Source organism: Amborella trichopoda, chromosome 1 (genome assembly GCF_054954075.1).
Source record: "Amborella trichopoda isolate Santa Cruz 75 chromosome 1, AtrichopodaSantaCruz75HAP2 v2.0, whole genome shotgun sequence".
NCBI classification, from domain to species: Eukaryota; Viridiplantae; Streptophyta; class Magnoliopsida; order Amborellales; family Amborellaceae; genus Amborella; species Amborella trichopoda.
Genome location: NC_142336.1, coordinates 43,067,773 through 43,089,580, shown reverse-complemented (window position 1 = coordinate 43,089,580; position 21,808 = coordinate 43,067,773). Strand labels below are relative to the sequence as shown.

Below are 21,808 nucleotides of genomic sequence, written 5' to 3'. Positions count from 1 at the left end.
TTTACCGAGGAAAACAATAGGAAAGAAAACCTAATATTCTTCCTCATGAAGAATATTCTAAGCAAAATGGGGATGGCAAGGCCAAAGCATCATACAGGAAAAGCACCATAGATACTTGCACATCATATTGCTCGGAGCTACATCATCTCCAAAAAAGTCTTATAATTCTCTCATTTAGAAAAGTCATAGGACAATAAGGGTCATTATTCTTATCTGATGAGCACCTTGATGAAGTGCTGCCATCCCCATCTTCCCCAAATGACTGTCGATGCCCACTGAGCATAGAACGACCCCGTGCTCTAAATAAAGGATGCTCTGGACTGTGGCATCACAATGAATCAGGTATAGATTTGATCAATTCTCAGCACAGCATAACATCAAATCAGATGGCAAGTAATACATCTAGGAGACAGTATTATAATACGAAAAATATGAGCAGTTACAAAATGTATGCCACCAATGAATAAAGCCATGAAATTAAAACCTTAAATCAGTTGAACTAAAATTAAATGAGAAATAGCACGATATTAGTAGAGACAATAATACATTCATCTAGGAGACTCTTGTAAGTATAGCTAAAAACAATAGAAAAATATGAGCAATCAGTCACTGAAGATCCAGGAAAATAAGTCCTGGTGCACAAAATAATACTTGCCAGAGAATAGCCTTTTATACCATATTCACAAAGTGATTGTACAACTTGCTGAAGAAGAGTAGCATGTGCTAAACTGAACATCATATCAGCATATGGAATTCTGAGTACCATGCTATAGGGATCAAATCAAATCGGAGGCCTGGGGCAGTACCATAGGTTTGTGACAAGCAGGATGCTACCAAGGATAGGATTATGGTCTGTACACTCACAAATTTAGGGATCTAGATCACAATACGTATGGGAGCGTGATCCAAACTTAATCCGCATCAAATGATAAATTCTACAGAACCAAGCCCCATCTGGCTAAAAATCAAGACCCCAAGAGCACTTAACTAGCATATACTACTATATATTATAATATTATAATATTATAATACTATTGTACATTATACTATTATACTATAATATACTAATCATCGTCAAAGCCTTTTTCTAACTAATTGGGGATACTATAATATACTATACGTAACTATACTTAAATCTATTATATACAACTCCTAGAAAAATAAAAAATTCTATTCTTTTTTTTAATTAATAATCTAAATTCTACTTACAAGTGCTACAAAACAATGTTGCAAACAATAAATAAAACTCTAAATACAACCTAGGATCTTCCCTTTTTACTGTCAAATAAATATGACTCAATCCAGGACTAAATACAAGCTTTAACTATAAATTATAATAATGTTCATAGAAATCACAATAAATTGAATAATACAGACTGAAAATAAACTAAAAACAGCTGGGAAGACTTACTTGACTTTGCTAGGATCACTCCCTTACGACTTCGTATACCCTACACCTAATTAAGGGACCGATGGCACACTCTTGCTCCTATTGGCCCTATTGAATTCTCTTAGTAGGAAAACTTCTTAGGCAATACCCTCTTCAGATTTTGGGATTTCAAGAGCATAAAACAAACTAGGGTTTTTCTAGACCCTTTTGGAACTATCAAGGGCATTCCACAAGTGGCACCTCCCTTGGTGGGCTGGGAATGGCCCTCTTATCTAACCTACAGTGGTGTGTCACCCCAAACTCTCAATGGTGGAGCATGCCACCCTATTGGGACGAGAGAGAGAGAGAGAGAAAGAGAGAGGACTATGGAGGGGAGAGGCCAAGAAATGTCAAATGGTAAGAATGAAGGGGGTCTACCCTCAATATATAACCTCTGAGAAGGTCTAGGACTTTCCTAGGTAATTTATGAGGTGAGAGAAACAAATCTGAGCCATCCATCCCTTGAATCAGTCATCATGACTTGGGGAGGAATCCAGGAACATTATCACCTGAATCCTTGACCCACATCCACTTCTAGTGAACCTAAGATAAGACCAATCAAAAACACATTTTCTATTTTGACTAGAACTTGTTGTTCTCACACAAAGAGATAGTAGGAATTCAAAGACAAAATGATTTGGTCAAAAATCAAAGAGTGAAAGAATATTTTAAATCGTAAATATCCTTTACTCTCACAAAATATGGACACAATCTTTTTTAGGATTTCATCAGATTTCTTTCTTTAATAAAACATCTTTTATTAAAAGACGTAATACTTAACAAAAATGAAATGACATGAGCGTTCTTCTTATGCTAGGATATGTGAGCTATGTGCGCCCCATGTCCCCCACCCATAGGTTGGGCCTTTGCTCCCCCCCCCCTCATGGGCACCCATAATGCCCTAGAGATTTTTTGGAATTACGCAAACACCCTTTCAAGGCTTTTAATAACTGAAAGTAATTTTAAAAATTCCTAAAATTTTCTAAAAGTCATAGAATCATTTCTTAAGTTGATAAAAACTTTCTCCAAACAATTGTTAGAGCACTGCAATGCATTAAGGAAAGTAACCGTTAGAGCACTACACCGAAAACAGTAACTATGGTTCTCGATTATCTGCTTAAACCAGCCTAACAAGACCCATAACCCACAATCTCATGCAGGGGCTCATGATTGGCTCGTCAAAGTTGGCCACTCAATAATGAAACTAAGGTCCTGGAATGTAGATTACAGGTTACCCCCTTAAGAGCAAGATGAGCGAACATATCACTATAGTGCACTAGGATTATCTGTCCACATGTACACATCCCTTTGTAGGGTTGCTATGCAATTGTCAGGTGTACATGCTATGTAGAAATTTGTTGAGGATTTAGACCTCATTCTCACATACCCAAATCTGCACATAAGAGGCACAAATCTCTCCTAGCTTACAAACCATTGCGATGCATCTCTCTAACCTCAACAAAGGATGACCCTCAAGCTAAAGGATTTAGACAAGATCAAGGTCATAGACTGCCCAACCTTAGGTCAGTCGACTATCAAACCCTAGGTCAATCAACTAGCACACACATTCACACTGAAGTGTATAATCTGTTATAATTCATTTTTTACACACTCTCACGAGCTTTAAATGCAAAAACAACCCCAACATTTCCCACTTGACCTTTGAAACTTCCCACTCTTTCTTAGTCTCATCCATTGTTTCAAAAAGCGCCAGGCGGGTCCTAGGCGGCCTGGGAGGTCCAGGCCGCTCAGCGCCTAAGAGGGTGCCCAAAACCTGGGCGGCCCAGTCGAATCCAAAAAGGATGCCTAGTCAAAGATGTTTCTAAGGACTCAAAATCTTCTAAAAAACCCCCCAATAGATTTATAAAACATCAAAAATTAAATCTAATATCAATGGGTGATGTTTTGATCAACTTTTGTCAACTTTGAAAAAAAAAAAAAAATTAGCCTCTAGGGCGGGAAGCCCACCTAGGCGGGGCGCAGGCCCTGGGCGGTCGCCTTGGGCTGGGCGCTGGCGCCCTCCTAGGCGGGTTCCGTACCGCCTAGGGACTGCCGCCCAGATTGGCCACCTAGGCCTGGGCAATGCGCCCAAGCCTTCTGGACCACCTAGGCACTAGGAGGTCCGCTTTTTGAATCACTAGTCCCATCCCATGTACATGCCTGGCAGATACATTTGCTACCATTCCTTTTCTGATAGGATCGACTAACACAACCCTTTTGGGGAGATAAGCAATTTCAATCTCTGCTGCTCGGATCTCGTTGCGAATGTGGTAATTCTCTGTCTCAATGTACCTAGATTTCTTGTGAAATCGTAGCTCTTTGGCCACACAATTCGCTGCCTTCTTATCGCATAAGATCCTTACACACGATCACTTCACTAGTTCAAATATGAGTTGATTCAGGTACTTCTTCAACCAAACCACTTCTTTCACTACGAGACAATAAGTGACATACTTTGACTCCATAGTCGAGAGTGCAATGATGTCATGTTTCCTTGAGCACCAAAAAACAGCTCCACTGGTAAGTGTGAAGATATATTCGAATGTAGACTTCATCTCATCTGGATATCCCTAATAATTCACATCTGAGTATCCCAATATTTGTATGTTTGAGCCTCCTCCATAAGTGTATGCGAGATTAGCAGTTCCCTTCAAATACCGGAGAACTCTTTAATTGCCTTGCAATACTCCATGGCTGGATCGCCCTCGAACTTGATAATCATACTATTAGCAAATGAAAATTCCGGTGGTGTCCCTAACATGGCATACATCAGTGACCCAACACTGCAAGGAATTCTCTACATGGCCTCCTTTTCTTCTGAATTGTGGGACACATGGCTAGGCTTAGCTTGGTCTTCTTATCAATAAGGCTCAATATGGGATGATAGTTTTCCATTTCAAGTACTTTCTTGCAGTATGTCTTCTTAAATAACTAAATGGCTCTTTCTCTTCTAGTTCTGGTGATCTTGATTCCCTATACATATGAAGCCACTCCAAGATCTTTCATATCGAAGTGGTGACAAGAAAGCTTTTGATTCCAATACAAGAGTCATTGAACTATTAGCAAACAAGTGATCGACGTATAAAGAGATGATATTCATCATTCCCACTTACCTTAACTATATACAGTCCTCTTGGTTAGACACAAAACCAGCTTTCAATAAGAGTCTCCTAAAACTTGATGTACTATTGCCTCGATGCTTGCTTTAGGCCATAAAGGGATTTTTTAAGTTTATACACTAGATTTTTTTTTCCTTTTCCTATGAAGCCTTGTGGTTGTTCCATGTAGATTTCTTCTTATAACTCTCCATTTAGAAATGCAGTCTTAACATCCATTTGGCGGAATTCGAAGTTGAAATCGACTTCTATAGCTATGAGGATCTTGATGGATGGGAATTTAGCTATAGGGGAGAAGGTCTCATCATATTCTATATCTTCGTTTCTGGGTAAACCCCTTCACTACTAATCTAGCTCTATACGTTTTAAATTTCCCTTCCGAGTTCAGTTTCTTCTTAAAGATCCACTTGCAGCCTATGGGTTTCTCTCAGGAGGTAGGTTCACTAAGTCCCAAACTTGGTTCTGCTTGATTGAGTTAAGTTCATCATTCATGCTTTTGTCCCATTATGCCTTTTTTGGACAAGTAATCGCTTCTTGGTAGGAACTAGATTCGTGTAAGGATTCATCTTCAATTCTGTCAAAATATTCTCCTACGAAGGTGAAGAATTCAAGTCTTCTCCTAATTCGGTTACTTCTCCTAGAACGAAGTGGTTTGAGATCCTTGGCCTGACTCGTATCACTATCACATAGTAACTGGCTTGTTTACGAGTGGCATGTCCCTCAAGAAAGTCATTCTCAAGGAAATGGGCATCCCTACTTTCTAAGACAACATTATGTCAAGTTTGTAAAACCGGTTTCACTTACCATGTAGTGGGTATCCTATGACGATGCACTTAACAATCTTAGGTTCTAATTTTGTCCTATTTTGATGAGGTATTAGGCCATGGGCAGAGCATCCCACATTCTTAGGTGGTCAAGGGATGGAGAATGACAATTGAAAATCTCATGAGGAAGCAGTGGGACAGCCTTTGTGGAAGTCCGATTAAGAATGTAACCGGCTGTTAGTACTATGCTTCCCCCCACAAATTTAGGGAGAGCTTAGCACATCCCATCATTCTCCTCACCATTTCCACCAAGGTCACATTGCATCTCAGCTACCCCATTTTGTTGAGGAATGTACAACATAGTATATTGTGTATGATACCATGATGCTCAATACTTAAATCTTTAAATAGATTTGAGGAATATTCTCCACCCCCATAGGCTCTAAGCACTTTAATTGTCTGGTTTGTTTAGGTTTCTGACTTTAGCTTTACATTCTTTGAAATGGCCTAGGGCTTCTAACTTTTCCTATAAAGCGGAAGCGGCCATCCATGAAAGTGATAAAGTACCTCTTGCGACCCTAAGTGGGCACATTCACAGGTCCATAAATATCATTATGGATAACTTATAAAATGCCAGTAGCTTTATGAGCATTCGTATGATTCTCAAACTCTGGTTAAGTCTCCCTTCAAGTTTTTCAGTAATCTTCCATCTTTAATCTCTCCATTCACTTATGATCATATGCCATATGAATGCATCATCATCATTATTATAACACAGAGACATAAGAAATAGAGTTCTTTATTGCAACTGAAAAGAAACCGTCTGCAAGAAGATCCTTCATGACTAGTTCTTTCTCTATTTTCACTTCCACCATATTATGAGTAAAAATGGTGAAATATCATGCCTTAGCCAATATAGAAACCGAAATAAAAAACACTTTCTCATATCTAGATCACATTTAGGACCATACTCTTTCCATTTTCTAGCTGAAGAACATAATTTCCAATACCTAAAATCTCAGTCTTCTGATTTCCACCCCTAAAGATTTTATGGTCCCCCAAGGCAACATCCCTAAAGTTTCTCAAGCCATTCTTTGATTAGACACATGGCAGAGGACCCTGACTCGCAACACCACGACCCTTCCATAGGGTCATGGTCTCAACAACCCCGCAAGCATGCTTCTATCACCCTTGGGACTCGCACTCTTGGTTGCCTTGCAGTACTTTGATATGTGCCCAAACCTTATGGAATTATAACACTAGGTATTCTTCAATCCCTCTTTTTCTTAGGATCATTATCTCCTTTTGATTCTCATTATTCTTATTGTTGTTTTTTCCCTTGCCCTTCTTTTTCTTGCACAAACCAGAGTTGGCTTTGGATTTACCAGGTTCACAGAGTCATTTGTAGTTGGAATACCACGAGTCATCCTTCTTTCTTCTTCGGATTTAAGCATCGTGATAAACATGTCCAGCTTTTACGTGCTCTCTTGTGCTGAGAGGACCGAAATGAAAGATTCCCATGAGCTAGGCATAGTATTCAGCACGTGGCACACTTGCATCTTTTTAATCTGGTATCATATAGGCAGCCTCAAGTTCTTGGATCAGTGCTCTCAAACTTGGATGAGATGCACTTTCATAAATATTCCCTCTTGGTGCAAGTGTGGGGGTTCTCCATGAGCATCGGGCTCAGTCCTTCTTCGAAGAGGACGTAGCTAACTTTCCTCTTCCAACTTGCATAATTCTTCCCATCAAATTTCTCAAATTTAATAAGTTCAACTATAAAACTTTTGGCTTCCATGAATCTAACTCAACTAGAAGAAAATTCCTAGAATATTGCAGTAAAATATGACAGCACTGATACCAATGAAAGAAGTGGCTTTGTGGAATTCCAAAGAGTAAAATTAAAGAAAATTTTCTTTTTTCTTTTATAATATACCTGGATTCCATATACAAGTGTCACAAAACATCGTTGTAAACAAGAAATAAAACCCTAAATACAACCTAGGATCTTTTTTTCCTTTAAGCCAAATAAATGACGCAACCTAGGAAAAAATACAAGCTTTAACTATAAATTCTAATACATATAATGTTCCTGGAAATTACAAAACATAGAATAATATTGACTGAAAATAAACTACAAACAGCCACGAAGATTATCTTAACTTTGCCTAGGGTCACTCTTTGATGGAGGGCAAAATTATACGTATTTTTAATTATTATTCAGTTTTAACGGATATATATTTTGATTTTGGTTTTAGGATTTATCTTTAGGATTTTTAGTTTCTAGGATTTCTAGGCTTTTTATACTTTTTTTATTTATTTCATTGTTGGACTAGTTAGGGAGTCTTTAGATATTTTAATTAAAGTTAGGGAGTTTAGTTTTAAGCTATAATTAAGTTAGGACCTTTTGGTCAAAAGTCAATTGTATAGACAAATATTGTCCAAAACAATAATTTTCCAATATAAATTAGGGCATGGATGGACTGGAAAGTCATTCATGTATTCATCTTTAAGGAAGACTTTGTCTTGTAAAAGAAGCCTAAGGCTTGAACCCTAGTGGAAGAAAGCCTTAGGGTTTCTCCAAGATTGCATGTGTCAAGGTGTTTCTTGCCAATTTTCTATGTTTCTTCAAGTTCTCCTATATCAAATTGGTATCAGAGACCGCAATCTACACGGAACTTACTGCATCACGTACGGAAGTTACTATGGCAGTACGGAAGTACTGTAGCACGTACGAAGTTACTATAGCACCACCTTTTTTTGGTTCCCTAGGTCAACAACAAAGAGAGGAAGTTATAATGGGGCCTAGGGTTTGCTAATTTTAGCCAAAGTTTTGCCAAAACAATCTAGATCTTGTTGATTTCAGCAATTTTTGCTGATTATTTGCCTAGGGTTCGTGGTTTCGACGAATCCATGGCAGCTAGAAGGGGCCATAGAAGGGTGATTTTCGTAGATCCACTCTGTGATCCCATAGATGACAGAATTGAGAAACTTGAAAGGCAATTACAATAGCTAGCACAGCAGTTTACAAGCCCCAATAATAGACAAAATGGTGATCTTTCAACTCAAGAGGATCTCGAGTACAAGCCTTTTCACTTTTACGCTCCGCTTGGGGAGTTGAGTGATGAAGATAGTGACAAAAGACCTAGATGTGGAGAACATCACTTTAAGGTTTTCGATTTAAAACATGAGATTTCTTATTTTGACACCGATTGTATGGAAAGTCAACAAGTTATAAAATGGGATTCATCACCAATAATTGATATATGCTCATATGAATTAAGATCGGAATCTAGAGCGGAATTGACCCCTTGGTTTGAAGATCCCAATATCCATGCATCTAGAACTGTAGAGTATTTTTAGTTGTGTTTAACTCATAGTTGTTGGAAACACCTAGGAACCCGAATCGTTTTAGGAACCGGAATCGCAGCTGGCTAAAAGATTCCTGTCATAGGAATTATTGTCTGTACAATAGGAATCGCTAGGAACGAGATTCCAAGTTTTTGAGAATCGTATTTCGACGAAGTAGATCCAAGTTTCATCCACATATGGAATCGAGATTTCGTCCTCCTTGGAATCGAGATTCCCATCCCCTTGGAATCGACACTCTAGGAGTCAAGATTCATTAATATGCGGAATCAAGTTCCCAACATGTATGGAATCGAGTTTCTGGCATATGTGGAACAGAGATATGTTGTTGTTTGAAATCGTGATTCAAACATATTTGGAATCAAGTTTTTGAAGTATATGTATCAGAGATCCATGCAAGTTTAAGATCGAGATTTACAATAATATGGACTATGGAATGCTTTTGACGACGCTTACCAGGAATCGAAATTTCAGTTTTACGGAGAAGGAAGCCACAAGCACATCTTGAGCCTCATCAACTTTAGAACCTATACTGGATGTTTCTTATTAGAAGGTTTCCCAAATTTTAAAGTGATTGTGTTGACTATTGAACTTACAGTCATTATATACAAGAGACAAGTATTTCTAAATTGTGATTTTGACTTCATTATTATAAAGACAAAATAGGATTATGTTTACACCATGATTTTACCTTTAATTGTATGTGTTGTATCTACCAGTTATATTTTAAATTTAAAGTAAAGGCTATCCAAGGTGGCACAAGTAAAATAATGAAACCCTGCAACCACTAGAGCATTCGAAAGAAAATTTCTTTTCTAATTGATGTGGAATCAAAATTTAATCCTTGCTGAAATCCAGATTCGATACATTAGGCAACGTCTACCCACAATTAGTGGATTCAAGTTTCTAAAAATGTGTTGGATCGAGATTCTGAAATTAAAGAATCAAGTTTCCTTGATTCCGATAATTGGTTTCTAATGATGTGTTGAATCAAGATTCTGAAATTAAGGAATCGAGAGTCCTTGGTTCCGAAAAATGGTTTCTAAAGATGTGTTGAATCGAGATTCTGAAATTAAGTAAACGATTTCCTTGGTTCCAAAAAACGGTTTCCTTTAAGATTCCTTAACGGAAACGTCGAATCAGGTTTTGGAACAGGAAACGCGTGGCCGGTGGAGAAATTCCGGTAACTATGGTTAAACTTTTTAATCACCTGTTAAGATTTTCTTATTCAATTGTCGAACAAAAAGCCACTTATGATGAACTTATGATGAATACATATTTTTCATTTTTTACTTTTCAAGATATTAATGTTATGTTTCTTTTTAGGAAATAGCATTTAGGGACTTAAATAGCATAGTTTTATAATACATCTGCTATCCAGCAGGTAATATTGTGAATTAAATTCTTCAGTTTTTTAGGCTTCATTTTGCACTTACTATAACACTATTTCATTATAAAGCTGTATAGTACAAGCATAATTGTGCATTAACGCACCTCAAAGATGACAAGTAACATACCTCTAAAACACATCTATCAAACATAAAAATAGTCTAAATGCTGATGTATTCATGAAAGATAAGAAATTAACTTCACTTTTTCTTAATGGCTGCCTGAATTTCATTTTGACTGGGCCAAATTGGCCGATGTCTTTAGCTTCAACCTTTAAACCAACACAACTCGGATCCAATCTAATATTTTTGAATATATTGACAACATTTTCAAAGTATCATCAATGTTTCAAAATATCAGCTATATAGTATGTTTAAAGTTTACGAACACATACCTGATATATTGACATATTTTAAAAATACCTACTTATACGTACTTTATTGATATTCCTTTTTCTTATTTTTTTTACTCCATAACTAAAGACTGCCCTGAATTGACCGAAGAGCTTTCAATTCCTTACCAAATCAAAGAGATCCCCAAAGAGAGTTTGAATACACCAAAACAACATTTGGTTGCTTGCTTCATGTGGCTACCATTACCACCAATTTACACCCTCTCTAGATAATGTGTCCACTTTCTCATTCAACACGCTCCAAACTAGTGCTCAAAACTTGCTTCTCTAGAAAGTTTGTGGCCTTCAAAGCCATTTGTTGTTGGTCTACTCCTTGTCTTTTTTGCTATACTCCGACTTTGAACCCATTAAAATTAATTGTAATAAAATTGTTTCCATTCTTGTTATACTTGCCATGCATGCATTCTTGCATTGGTAGAACGCTTTCCACCGTCAATCCCACATACGATCTGGTGCCTTGAGGACGCATAGGTGAATCACAGTATGACCCCTCACCATAAGTCTGGGACTCAATTACCAGACACATGCTAGAAGATGTGATCTTAGGAAAGAGTAAACTCCTACAAAGAGCTTCTCGATAGTTTATTGGGTGCGAGAAACCCTAGCCCTCAATACCTTATGACTCTAGGCCCAGTTGTCTAAACAGAAAGGGTAAAATATTACTTTGATTCCGACACAAAGCAAGCAGATTGCATGGTGTGACAGACACAATGTTTTGAAAAACGGTCCGCCCGGCACATAGGCTCCCGCCAAGGCGGCCTGGACCAAAATACCGCAAGCCCAGACCCAGGCGGCCCTACACGGGCGGATGTACCTGGGTAGGCGTCCAGGCGGGCACCTAGGTGGGTGCTCAGGCGGGCTAGACGGGTGCCTAGGCGGGCGCCTAGGGATGTGGGCTTTTTTTCTTTGTTTTTAAGATACCTAAAAGGGAAAAAGGGGTAATTTTGACCCCCGAAAAAATGTTTAAATAGGTTATGGGGATAATTTTCAACCCCTAAATTTAAATGAACAATTCCATAAACCCTTAATGTCTTAGCTATACCAATTTATGAGAATCAAAAATATTTTTTGTGGTTTGAAGAAGCTTCCTAAACTTTTTAACTTATTATGGAATATGGAGAGTTGGAGACTATTACTAATACATATCCTATTAGACTTTCAAATTATGCATGGTTTGAATTTTGAAATTTTGAACAAGTTTACTCTCAACTTGCAATATGTCATATGTTTGTATGTAACAAAATATGCTACAATAATACAATATTTTCAAATGCAATAACTTACAAAATTGACACAAATATATGTACATATACATATATATATATATATATATATATAGAGAGAGAGAGAGAGAGAGAACTTGTACTACAAGGTGCCCAAGGTTTTGGGCGCTCGCCTAGGCACTGGGCGCTGAGCGCCAGGCCGGCCGCCTAAGGGCCTAGTATTTTTTGAAACCTTGGATAGACAGGTCAGTTGACTAATATTGAAGTAGACAGTTGGTCTTGACCAGATTGAGACTATAGCCTACATGGTGCCACCTTCATGGATGGATGATGTGCACGATCTTAAAACAGCCTTGTGTCATTAAGTTGGCAATAAGAATGACCATGCATAATGGTCCATCCAAGTCCCGAACTCCCAAAATTAGTTTGGGGGAAGATTCAAGTTAGTCATATCCTTGTCAGAAACCTAAAATGTTCTAAACCATGTTTTTAATACAAAAGGGTATTTTGGTAATTTTGATGCAACACTAAATAACAATTTTTTCGTCCAATTTAATGTTTGTGTGTGGGGTATTATCGATTTTATCATAGTTGTAGGATCTCCCAATATAGGTGGTTATCCACTCCGAAATTTCACTCTCACTTTATGGAAAAGAGATCTCCCAAGGATCTCGTTTTCTAAATTTGGGATCAAGATCCCAAATCCCAACCTTCAAAACCAAGATAACAATCAAACTGATGATTTTCTTCATTTTAACCAGCTAGAAACAGAACTATACCGTTAATATTGTTGCATTGCTTGCTGGATATAAATAAAGAGATATGTACTTTAAAGAGTATATATAGTCTTAAATGATAAACACTCTTTGAGGTCGGCAGCAAGATCCTCAAAAGGTCAGGATCAAGATCCCAAAAGGTCGGGATCAAGATCCCCAAAAGGTTGGGATCTCAATCACTGACATTTAGGGATCTAGACCCCTAACCAATGCATTGCATGGACGATGCTCCCAACTATAGGGATCTTGTAGTATTTCATTGTCCCTAGTTTGGATCCCAACAACTATGGATTTTGTTTTTACAATTTTTATAATACAAGGGGTATTGTCACTATTTAGTTGATATAAGGTTTATGGGGATAGCGTTTTTCTGAGTTGAATTAGGAATTCCTACAAATCATGCCTTTTTTCTTCTTCTTTTTTGTGGGGTTGGGCAGGTTCGAATTGAATGCAAGAAGCCCTTTGAAGGTAAAAATGCACTCATGCATTGAGGGGAATCACTTGTCATTTGTGGGATTGTCAATGGCAAGGACAAGGCACAATGGTGGGTCCACCATGGCGGGTTGTTAGGGCCTCATAGATTGACTCTGGCAAGATTGTAGGAATGATGGTGGACCTTGATTGAAGGAGATAAGAGCGATAGGACAGATTTATTTCTAGGTAGATAAGTCTTTTCTCGAATGGCCACAGAACTTGTGTCTTTGTGTCTTTTATGACGTTATAATAGGGAAGAGGTCACACACCACTTTCAATCCTTGTGTGTTAGAACCATTGAGGAGAGAAAGGGGGCGAACCAATCCCTAACTGCAGATTGAAGAGAGACCAAAACCCTCGCTCCCCAAATCACTAAATCGCATCTTTATTAGATAAGACCTTGGCAAATAGCATGTCATAGAAAATCAGCCCAAGGGTATGAGTGTATAGAAATCAATTTTAAGCCAATACACCTTTGAATTTTTAAATACACTTGAAATTACAATCTGCAAAATCAAATTACAACAAGGTCACTGTAACGACAGTGAGCTACAATGGTGGGTCCACCATGGCAGGTTGTTAGGGCCTCATAGATTGACTCTGGCAAGATTGTAGGAATGATGGTGGACCTTGATTGAAGGAGATAAGAGCGATAGGACAGAGATTTATTTCTAGGTAGATAAGTCTTTTCTCGAATGGCCACAGAACTTGTGTCTTTGTGTCTTTTATGACGTTATAATAGGGAAGAGGTCACACACCACTTTCAATCCTTATGTGTGTTAGAACCATTGAGGAGAGAAAGGGGGCGAACCAATCCCTAACTGCAGATTGAAGAGAGACCAAAACCCTCGCTCCCCAAATCACTAAATCGCATCTTTATTAGATAAGACCTTGGCAAATAGCATGTCATAGAAAATCAGCCCAAGGGTATGAGTGTATAGAAATCAATTTTAGACAAAATGCAAGCCAATACACCTTTGAATTTTTCAATACACTTGAAATTACAATCTGCAAAATCAAATTACAACAAGGTCACTGTAACGACAGTGAGCTATTGACTTCAAAATACACTAAAATTAGAGGATACAACTCAATTGGGGTCGATTATACAAGAACAAAACAAGTTATCAAAGGAAATCATCAAACTACACAGGTATAGTGTGCATGTGAAAATTCTGCACCACTCAAATTTACAAGGCAAAACATGATTCCATTACATCAGCATACATATGCTCAAGTGTGTAATGCATCACTACCATGGGAAGCCAATCGAAGCTCTTGGGTGCCTGGTTTACGACCTTGGGTCTTAACTATGTCCCATTGAGTGACATGTAATGGCATACCTCAAAATGGGGCCAATTCATCATCTAATAAGTGGGAAGCCAAGCATCTACTGATACACACTTAAACACATGGAAGGATTTGCAGAGATCTAAATATCAAACCAAGTGGAAAATCGTGGGAGAAAACCAGGCTCTTAAAACTCAAAACCGGTTCAATTGAGTTCACAATTTGGTTCAAAAAATTTTGGCATAATCTCCTCTTATAAAACCAACAATTCAACAGAACAAAAGGAAGATCTAAGTGACTGATATGATCATGAAAATCTCAAAGAAATATCAGCCAAAATTCAAGGAAGAAAGCTCATAGGAACTGTCAAAATATGCATGGAAGATGCCTTCAACTATATGGATCAATGGAGATCAAAGATGATTCAAAGGGTCTAACCATCAAAGGATGAAGTAACCATTGAGTAAGATCTCTTGCTTTAAGCATTAAATATGTGGTAAAAATATTTTTTTAAAATCTCAATATTTCACAAAACTATATAAAACAATGCCCATAACATAAAACAACAAACTGCATAATTACAGGGGGGTTCTCTTGAGGGGGCTGACATCACCCCTTCATCCTCCACGTGGGGTGGCGTGGGACCCTCCAAGCAATCACATGAACATCCATTGGCTATTTGGACGTCCCGTGTGGGTCTTGGCAGACTGTCCTTGTTTGTCATTTATCCCAAACAATTTGGGAAAATGGATTTCTTGCCCAAAAAAATTCTAAAAATTCATAAAAAAAAAAAATTATGTTTTTCCATTAAAATGAATCATTTTTGGCATTGTTTTAAAATATTTATAAAGGAAATTAGGATCCTTAGAGTTGAATTACGAATCGCAGCACTCCACTCGGCTAGACCCAGAATCCAAAGCCACCTTCTCAGTATGACCCAACAGACTCATGGACCACAGTTTATAATCAATGGCTTATGATCTTAGCCTATCAAAGTCAAACCAACGTGTGACCCTGAATCCCCAAGTATAAGTGGATTTAAGGTGCACCCCGTAGATGACATGCACACACATGGTATGGGGGTTCTTCTCTTGGCACATGCGCATGTCGCTAACCAGTAGATCTTTGGAAGAGAGGCTTCCCATGCAATGCGATTGCATATACTCATGCTACGAGAAGGCTCTAAGAGTCAAGGATTTAGGCCAATGTCCTCTATTGGCCCTAACCTTCCCATACAGGGTTATTTTGTCATCGAGCTCATGTAAACACATAAATCACATCACCCTGGCCCATCACTCAGTCATGAGGTACAAACAAAATAACTAACCCTAACTAAGAGGTAACCCTCAACCCTCTCGGTACCTCCCATGCGTATAAATCCTCCTCATGAATTTATTGGGATTCCATGACTCTTGGTCCCAATACGCTAAGATACTAAACCTTCCCGTACAGGGCTATTTTGCCATCGAGCTCATTTAAACACATAAGTCACATCGCCCGAGCCCATCACTCAGTCATGAGGCACAAACAAAATAACCGACCCTGACTAAGAGGCGACCCTCGACCCTCGCGGTACCTCCCATGCGTATAAATCCTCCTCATGACTTTATTGGGCTTCCAAGACTCTTGGTCCCAGCATGCCAAAATCCTAGAGTCATGTCGCTCTTTTACTCCCACTGAATTCAAGAGCCATTGAAAATGTCAGAATTTAAGGTCTTGAAAGGACATAAATTCCAACATAGGGCACATATGACAAAACCTAGAGATAGGTTTTGATCTCATAAAAATGTATAAACGGTAAAACACAATTATTTAAGTACATGCTAATGGAAATAGGACTTGAGTAATCATAAGATAATAAAAAAAATGTTTACAGAGAGGGTTTTAATCGATCGAAGCATTTCCATTCAATTGTAATATTCTCTTTTCCATTTTCACATTAAAATTCTATGATACAGATAAGTTTGTAATTCATTTCTTCTATTCATGAATTTAAAAACAAATCATATTGAGACAATTAATTTGTTTTCAAATCTAAGATCTGAAAAACCCTAATTTTGTTATTGAGACTTTCATAAGAAAATAAATATGGAAAAATCATGTAGGTTCATATTATCTGTAAAATTCTAATTTTAGCAATGATAATTGATAATTAGGGCTTCGCAAAAAAACCAAAAGTTGTTGGCTTTTTCACATATTTACTTTTTTTGTACTTGATTTAACTCTGAAATATAAGAACATGATTTTCTTTTGTTTTTTGTAACGATTTTGCGCTGAGAATAATTGCACATGCACAAAACCAATCTATACAAAATCATAACACGCTGAATTTCATATTTCATATTTTATTTGCATGTGCACTGTGAGACTATAGTTGTTGGGATCGAGAGCAGGAAAGGTACCGAATCAGGATCAGGAGTGGGGATCATGAAATGCTAAAAGATCCCTATGGTTGGGAATGCCGTCCATATAATGCACATGTTAGAGATAAGATCTCCAAAGGTTAAGGATCGAGATTCTGACCTTTTGGGGATCTTGATCACGACCTTTTGAGATTTTGATCCCAACTTTTGGGGATCTCGCTACTAACCTTGAAGTGTATGATAATTTAGGATCATGTATACTCTTTAAATTAGGGATCTCAATATTATTAGCAAAGAAGAAATGCAAACCCTACTGGCACCGACTACTACACTGCAGCCAAACCTACTGTCTCGTCTCTAGCGGTCCCCAGCCCTAACGAGCTTACGGTTGACGTCGATGGTCAGAGCACAGTGAAGTCCACCTCTCAGGGACCAACTGCAAGCGGCCTAAATGATAATGACAACAAGAGGGACCTGGATAAGATGAAGAACATTTATAAGATCATGGGTTTCAAATACGAAGGACCTGAGGGACTAACGCACCACTTTATCCAGGTCGACGCTCACAGCCGCATGAAGGTGAGACCTAATGATCATAAGGAGATTGTTAACCTTTTTTCTTCCTTCTCTCATTCATTCCTAACCACTCCATTCAGTCGACCTGTCCCACTGAGCACCCGAGAAGGTCACCCAGATTGACTTCCTCCAAGAAAGTTTCCCAGCCCATAACCTTTGTCCATGAAGCTCCTGTCTTGGAACACTAGAGGCTTGGGTCAGCCTCTAAAAAAATCAGTAGTCAAAGACTTGACTGCTAAGTCCTTGCCTACCATTTTAAACATTTCGGAAACTAAATTGTCGGATCTTACCCTCAAGCAAATCAGGCAGGTTTGGGGTCGTAGATCATGCCAATGGGTCTCCATCCTTGCGGTTGGTGCAGCAGGGGGCGTATGGATCATTTGGGACCCCTACGACCACACCCTTGTTTCCAGCCACCAAGGTCTTTTCTCTGTTGCCATCCTCCTTTCTAGATCCTCAAACGGCTTCAACTGAAAATTCACTGGAATGTACGGCCCAAACAACAACGCTCTCAGGGGACAATTTTGGTCAGAACTTGATCAAATTGCCTCCCTACCCCACCCCTGCTGGTGCCTAGGGGGGGGCTTCAATATTAGTCGTTGGGCTCACGAAAGAAACACACCCATTTGCAATCCAAGAGGTAAGCAGGCCTTCTCGAACTTCATATCTAGTAATGAACTCATAGACAACCCTATCCAGGGGAATAGATTCACGTGGTCCAACCATGCACAACAACCTATCTACTCAAAGCTAGACAGATTTCTTTTCTCTGTCGACTGGGAGCAAGCTTTTCCAAGATCTCATGCTCTCACCCTCACCAAAACTACCTCTGATCACTACCCTATTATCTTAGACACAGCTGCAGTACATAGAGGCCCAAAACAATTCAGACTCGAACTGGCCTGGCTGCAAGAAGCCTCCCTCCTAGAGTTGATCCCCGTTTGGTGGAACTCTTTCTCCACACTTGCCACAGGGAGGGCAGGGTACAGGCCTCAAACAAAACTTCAACTTCTTAAAGCTGCACTGAAACACTAGAGTTTGACTTGCCCTAGTAACTACACCCTAATAAAAAATTACCTCCTTCAGGTTATCCATTCCTTGAACATCCTTGAGGAAACCAAACCATTGACCGAGTAAGAGTCAACTACTAGATCTTCTGCACATAAGGATTACTCTGCTAATCTTAAAAAAGAACTATTTTGGTACCAGAGATCCTGTGTCAAATGGCTCAAAGCAGGAGATCTAAACACTGGTTTCTTTCACCGAACTGCGAACTGTAGGAGAAGGGACAACACTATTTCCACCCTGAAAAAGGATAATGTCATCCTTACTCATAAGGGTGACATCGAGATAGCCATCCTAGATTACTTCCGTGATTTAGTTCTAGCCCCCCAGGTCCGTAGACCTAGGATGACTTCTCAGAATTTCCCTTCTATCTCAGCCCACTCTAAACTTTGGATCCAGAGACCTTTCTCTGAAGCTGAAATTTTATCAGCCATCAATAACCTTGTCATTGATAAGGCCCTTGGACCCGACGGCTACCCCATAGCGCCTTTTAAAACCTTTTGGAACACCTTCCAACAGAACATCCTTTCCTTCTTTGAAGAATTTCACTCCAAGGATATTATTCAGAAGGTGATGAATGTTACCTTTATTGCCTTGATCCCCAAAGTACCAGAAGCTGACGAACTAAAACTCTTTCGACCTATAAGCCTCATCAATTCCTCGAACAAGATTTTATCCAAGGTGCTGGCTACTAGGCTTCAAAAAGTCTTCCATTCTGTTATCTCCCCCTCCCAAACTGCTATCATCAAAGACAGGCAAATCCTAGACGGGGTAGTCGTGGCACATGAATGTATCAACTCCAGACACAATTCTCAAGAAACCAGGCCTTATCTTCAAGATTGACTGGGAGAAAGCCTATGACCATGTCGAATGGTCGCCACTTGATCAAGTTCCACTTAGAATGGGTTTTGGAAATATCTGGAGGAAGTAGATGAAAGGATGCTACTTCAGGCCCCACTTCTCAGTAATCATTAACGGGTCCCCAAAAGGCTTCTTCCCTGCCTCTAGGGGTCTTTGACAAGGGGACCCTCTCTCCCCTATCCTTTTTACCATTGTTTCTGAGGTCTTCAGTAGATCCCTTACTTGCTTGTTTCAAGCAGACCTAATCTCTGGTTTCATGAGCTCCTCTCAGGGGACTGCAGTCTCCCATCTGCAGTTCATAGATGACACACTGGTCTTTCTGGATGCTCATCCCACTGAAATCAAAAATCTTAGGATCTTCCTAAGATATTTTTAGAAGGCTACATGTTTCAAAATAAACATGTCTAAATCCAAAATGTTGGGAGTGGGTTTATCACCTAACCAGATCAGATCTCTTATTCCAAGCTGGCCTTGACTAATAGAAGACCTCCCCTCTACTTATCTGGGTCTACCCCTGGGAATTGGTAAACCCAAAAGAAACATGTGGTCTAACATCATTGAAAAAGTGGATAAACGCTTAGCTGGGTGGAAGGGCAGATTCCTTTCCATGGCAGGATGCAAAACCCTAATAAATGCAACCCTTGTCAACATCCTTGTTTACCTTATGTCCCTTTTCCATATCCATGCCTTCGTGGCCAACAGATTAGAACAGCTATCCAGAAACTTCCTTTGGTCTGAATAACCGGAAAAAACTAAGTTCCATCTCTTATCGTGGGACAAAGTCTGTAGACCGAAATCTCAAGAGGGGCTGGGTATCAAATCCCTTAGAAAGCATAACCTAGCTCTGCTTGGGAAATGGTGGTGGTGTCTAGCCACTCAATCGGACGCGTTGTGGGCCCAAGTGATTCGTAGCAAGTATCATATACCGACCTCATCTTGGGTACCACAAGAAACGCGTCAAAACAGAGCTTCTGGTTTTTGGAACTCCATAAACCATTCCCCCGAACTGTTCAAAAAGTTCACTAGACTGCATGCAAGAGAATGGGCCAGGGTTAAATTCTGATCGGATCTATGGTTCGATCACACCCCCTTCAAGGATCTTTACCCTTTCCTTTTCTCCATTGCTTCTAACCCTGATTCTAAGGTGTCTGAGGAAATGGTTCTTTTGGGAACGAAAAGAGTTTGGAACCCAACCTTAAGACGGAATCTCTCTGAAGCTAAGGTACTTCCCTTCAACCAACTTTTAATAGCCTTACATGAGCGCAACTTACCCTCTACTGGTATGGACTCCTTCCCTAGCTGGCTGCTTCACGGTGGCATCTTTTTATAAAACACTCACCCAACCCCATAGTGTGGCCCACACCACTCTGTTGTACAGGTTAAAGCTTGGTCGTCCGTAGCCCCCCCTAAAGTCCAACTGTTTAACTAGTTAACTTGCTACCAAAGAGCTTTGACGATTGATCAATTGCAAAAGAGAGGGGTCCACACCCCTAATAGGTGCATCATGTGCCTTACCAAGGAGGAAACCAATGCACACCTCTTCATCCACTGCGATCTGGCGAGTCTCTTATAGAGTAAAATCCTAGATCTCTTCAGCGTCCAATGGGTCACCCCACCCTCTGTGCCTGATCTACAAGCCATAGACTTCGGCGTGCCATGGCCGAAAGCTGGAAAAATTCTGTGGAAAACAACCACAGCAGCCTTACTTTGGGTCATTTGGAACGAAAGGAACCATAGAATTTTCAAGGGAAGGTACCAACAGCCACTGGTACTCCTCCATAAAATTTTGTCTACGGTCACCGTCTGGGCAACCAACTCCAAAGAGTTCGCAGGAATTCCTTCATCATATTTCTCCAACAATTGGCATCTGATCCTTTACCACAAGCCTGGTAGGCCCACTAAAAGCAGTTTCTGGCAACCACCTCCCAGAGGTGCTATCAAACTCAACTTTGATGGCAGCTCTAGGGGCAACCCGGGGCCCTCAGGGGTAGGAGGAGTTGTCCGAGATGATGAAAGGAAGATTCTTTTTACGTATGCTGAACGGCTTGGAGTAATGAATGCCCAACAAGCCAAAGCCACGGCACTCCTGATAGGCCTGAGAAACTTTAAACTCTCTTGGGGAACCTTACTGATAGTTGAAGGGGATTCCAGTAACGTCATCTCATGGGCATCTAGAAAAACCTCACCTCTGTGGACCCTTCTGCACATATTTTATGAGATTGATTCTTTATGCAGGGATACCAGCGTCTTATGGACGCATACATTCAGGGAGTCCAACACTCTAGCGGACCTATTGGCAAATGATGGAGCTGACCTCTCTGACCATACAGGCCTTCAATAATCCTGTGGCTCTTTCAGGCTACTGTTTTTTCTTACCCTTTTGCTTTTTCTGTATACATCGTACATGGAAACAGGGTGCTTCATAAACCCTTCTGTGTCTTTGCTTTGCCAACGTGTTGTTGTCAATAGCGGCCCCTTTTTGGTTTTTCCAAGGGTATTTTTTACCTTCGCCTACGGGCCCAGGTGGCACCCATTTTTTGTGGGGGCTGCTACACCTATCTTTTCTAGTTCGCTCTTGTTCTTGTTAATACCAGTTCACTTTATCAAAAAAAAACTATATTAGAAGTATAATTGTGCTACTAGCTGGCTATAAACAAAGAAAATTATCAGTTTGGTTGTTATTTTGGTCTTTAAGGTTGGG

At 39.6% G+C, this 21,808-nt stretch overlaps 1 protein-coding gene across 25 annotated transcripts in view; it reads right to left on the bottom strand.

Moving 5' to 3' along the window:
* The window catches only part of LOC18442125 (uncharacterized), a 90,872-nt gene that overhangs the window by 49,017 nt on the left and 20,047 nt on the right, over positions 1 to 21,808 (bottom strand). For 14 of the 25 annotated variants that reach the window (XR_016055255.1, XR_016055253.1, XR_016055258.1 and 11 more), the window contains exon 8: positions 225 to 320. The exons of the other annotated variants lie outside the window; for them this stretch is intronic. Coding sequence is in view for 7 of the 14 variants with exons in the window: in XM_088866307.1 (XP_088722433.1) it covers positions 225 to 320 (96 nt within the window). In the remaining 7 variants the exon portion in view is untranslated. The remainder of the gene's footprint in view (positions 1 to 224; positions 321 to 21,808) is intronic. 25 annotated transcript variants of the gene reach the window in all.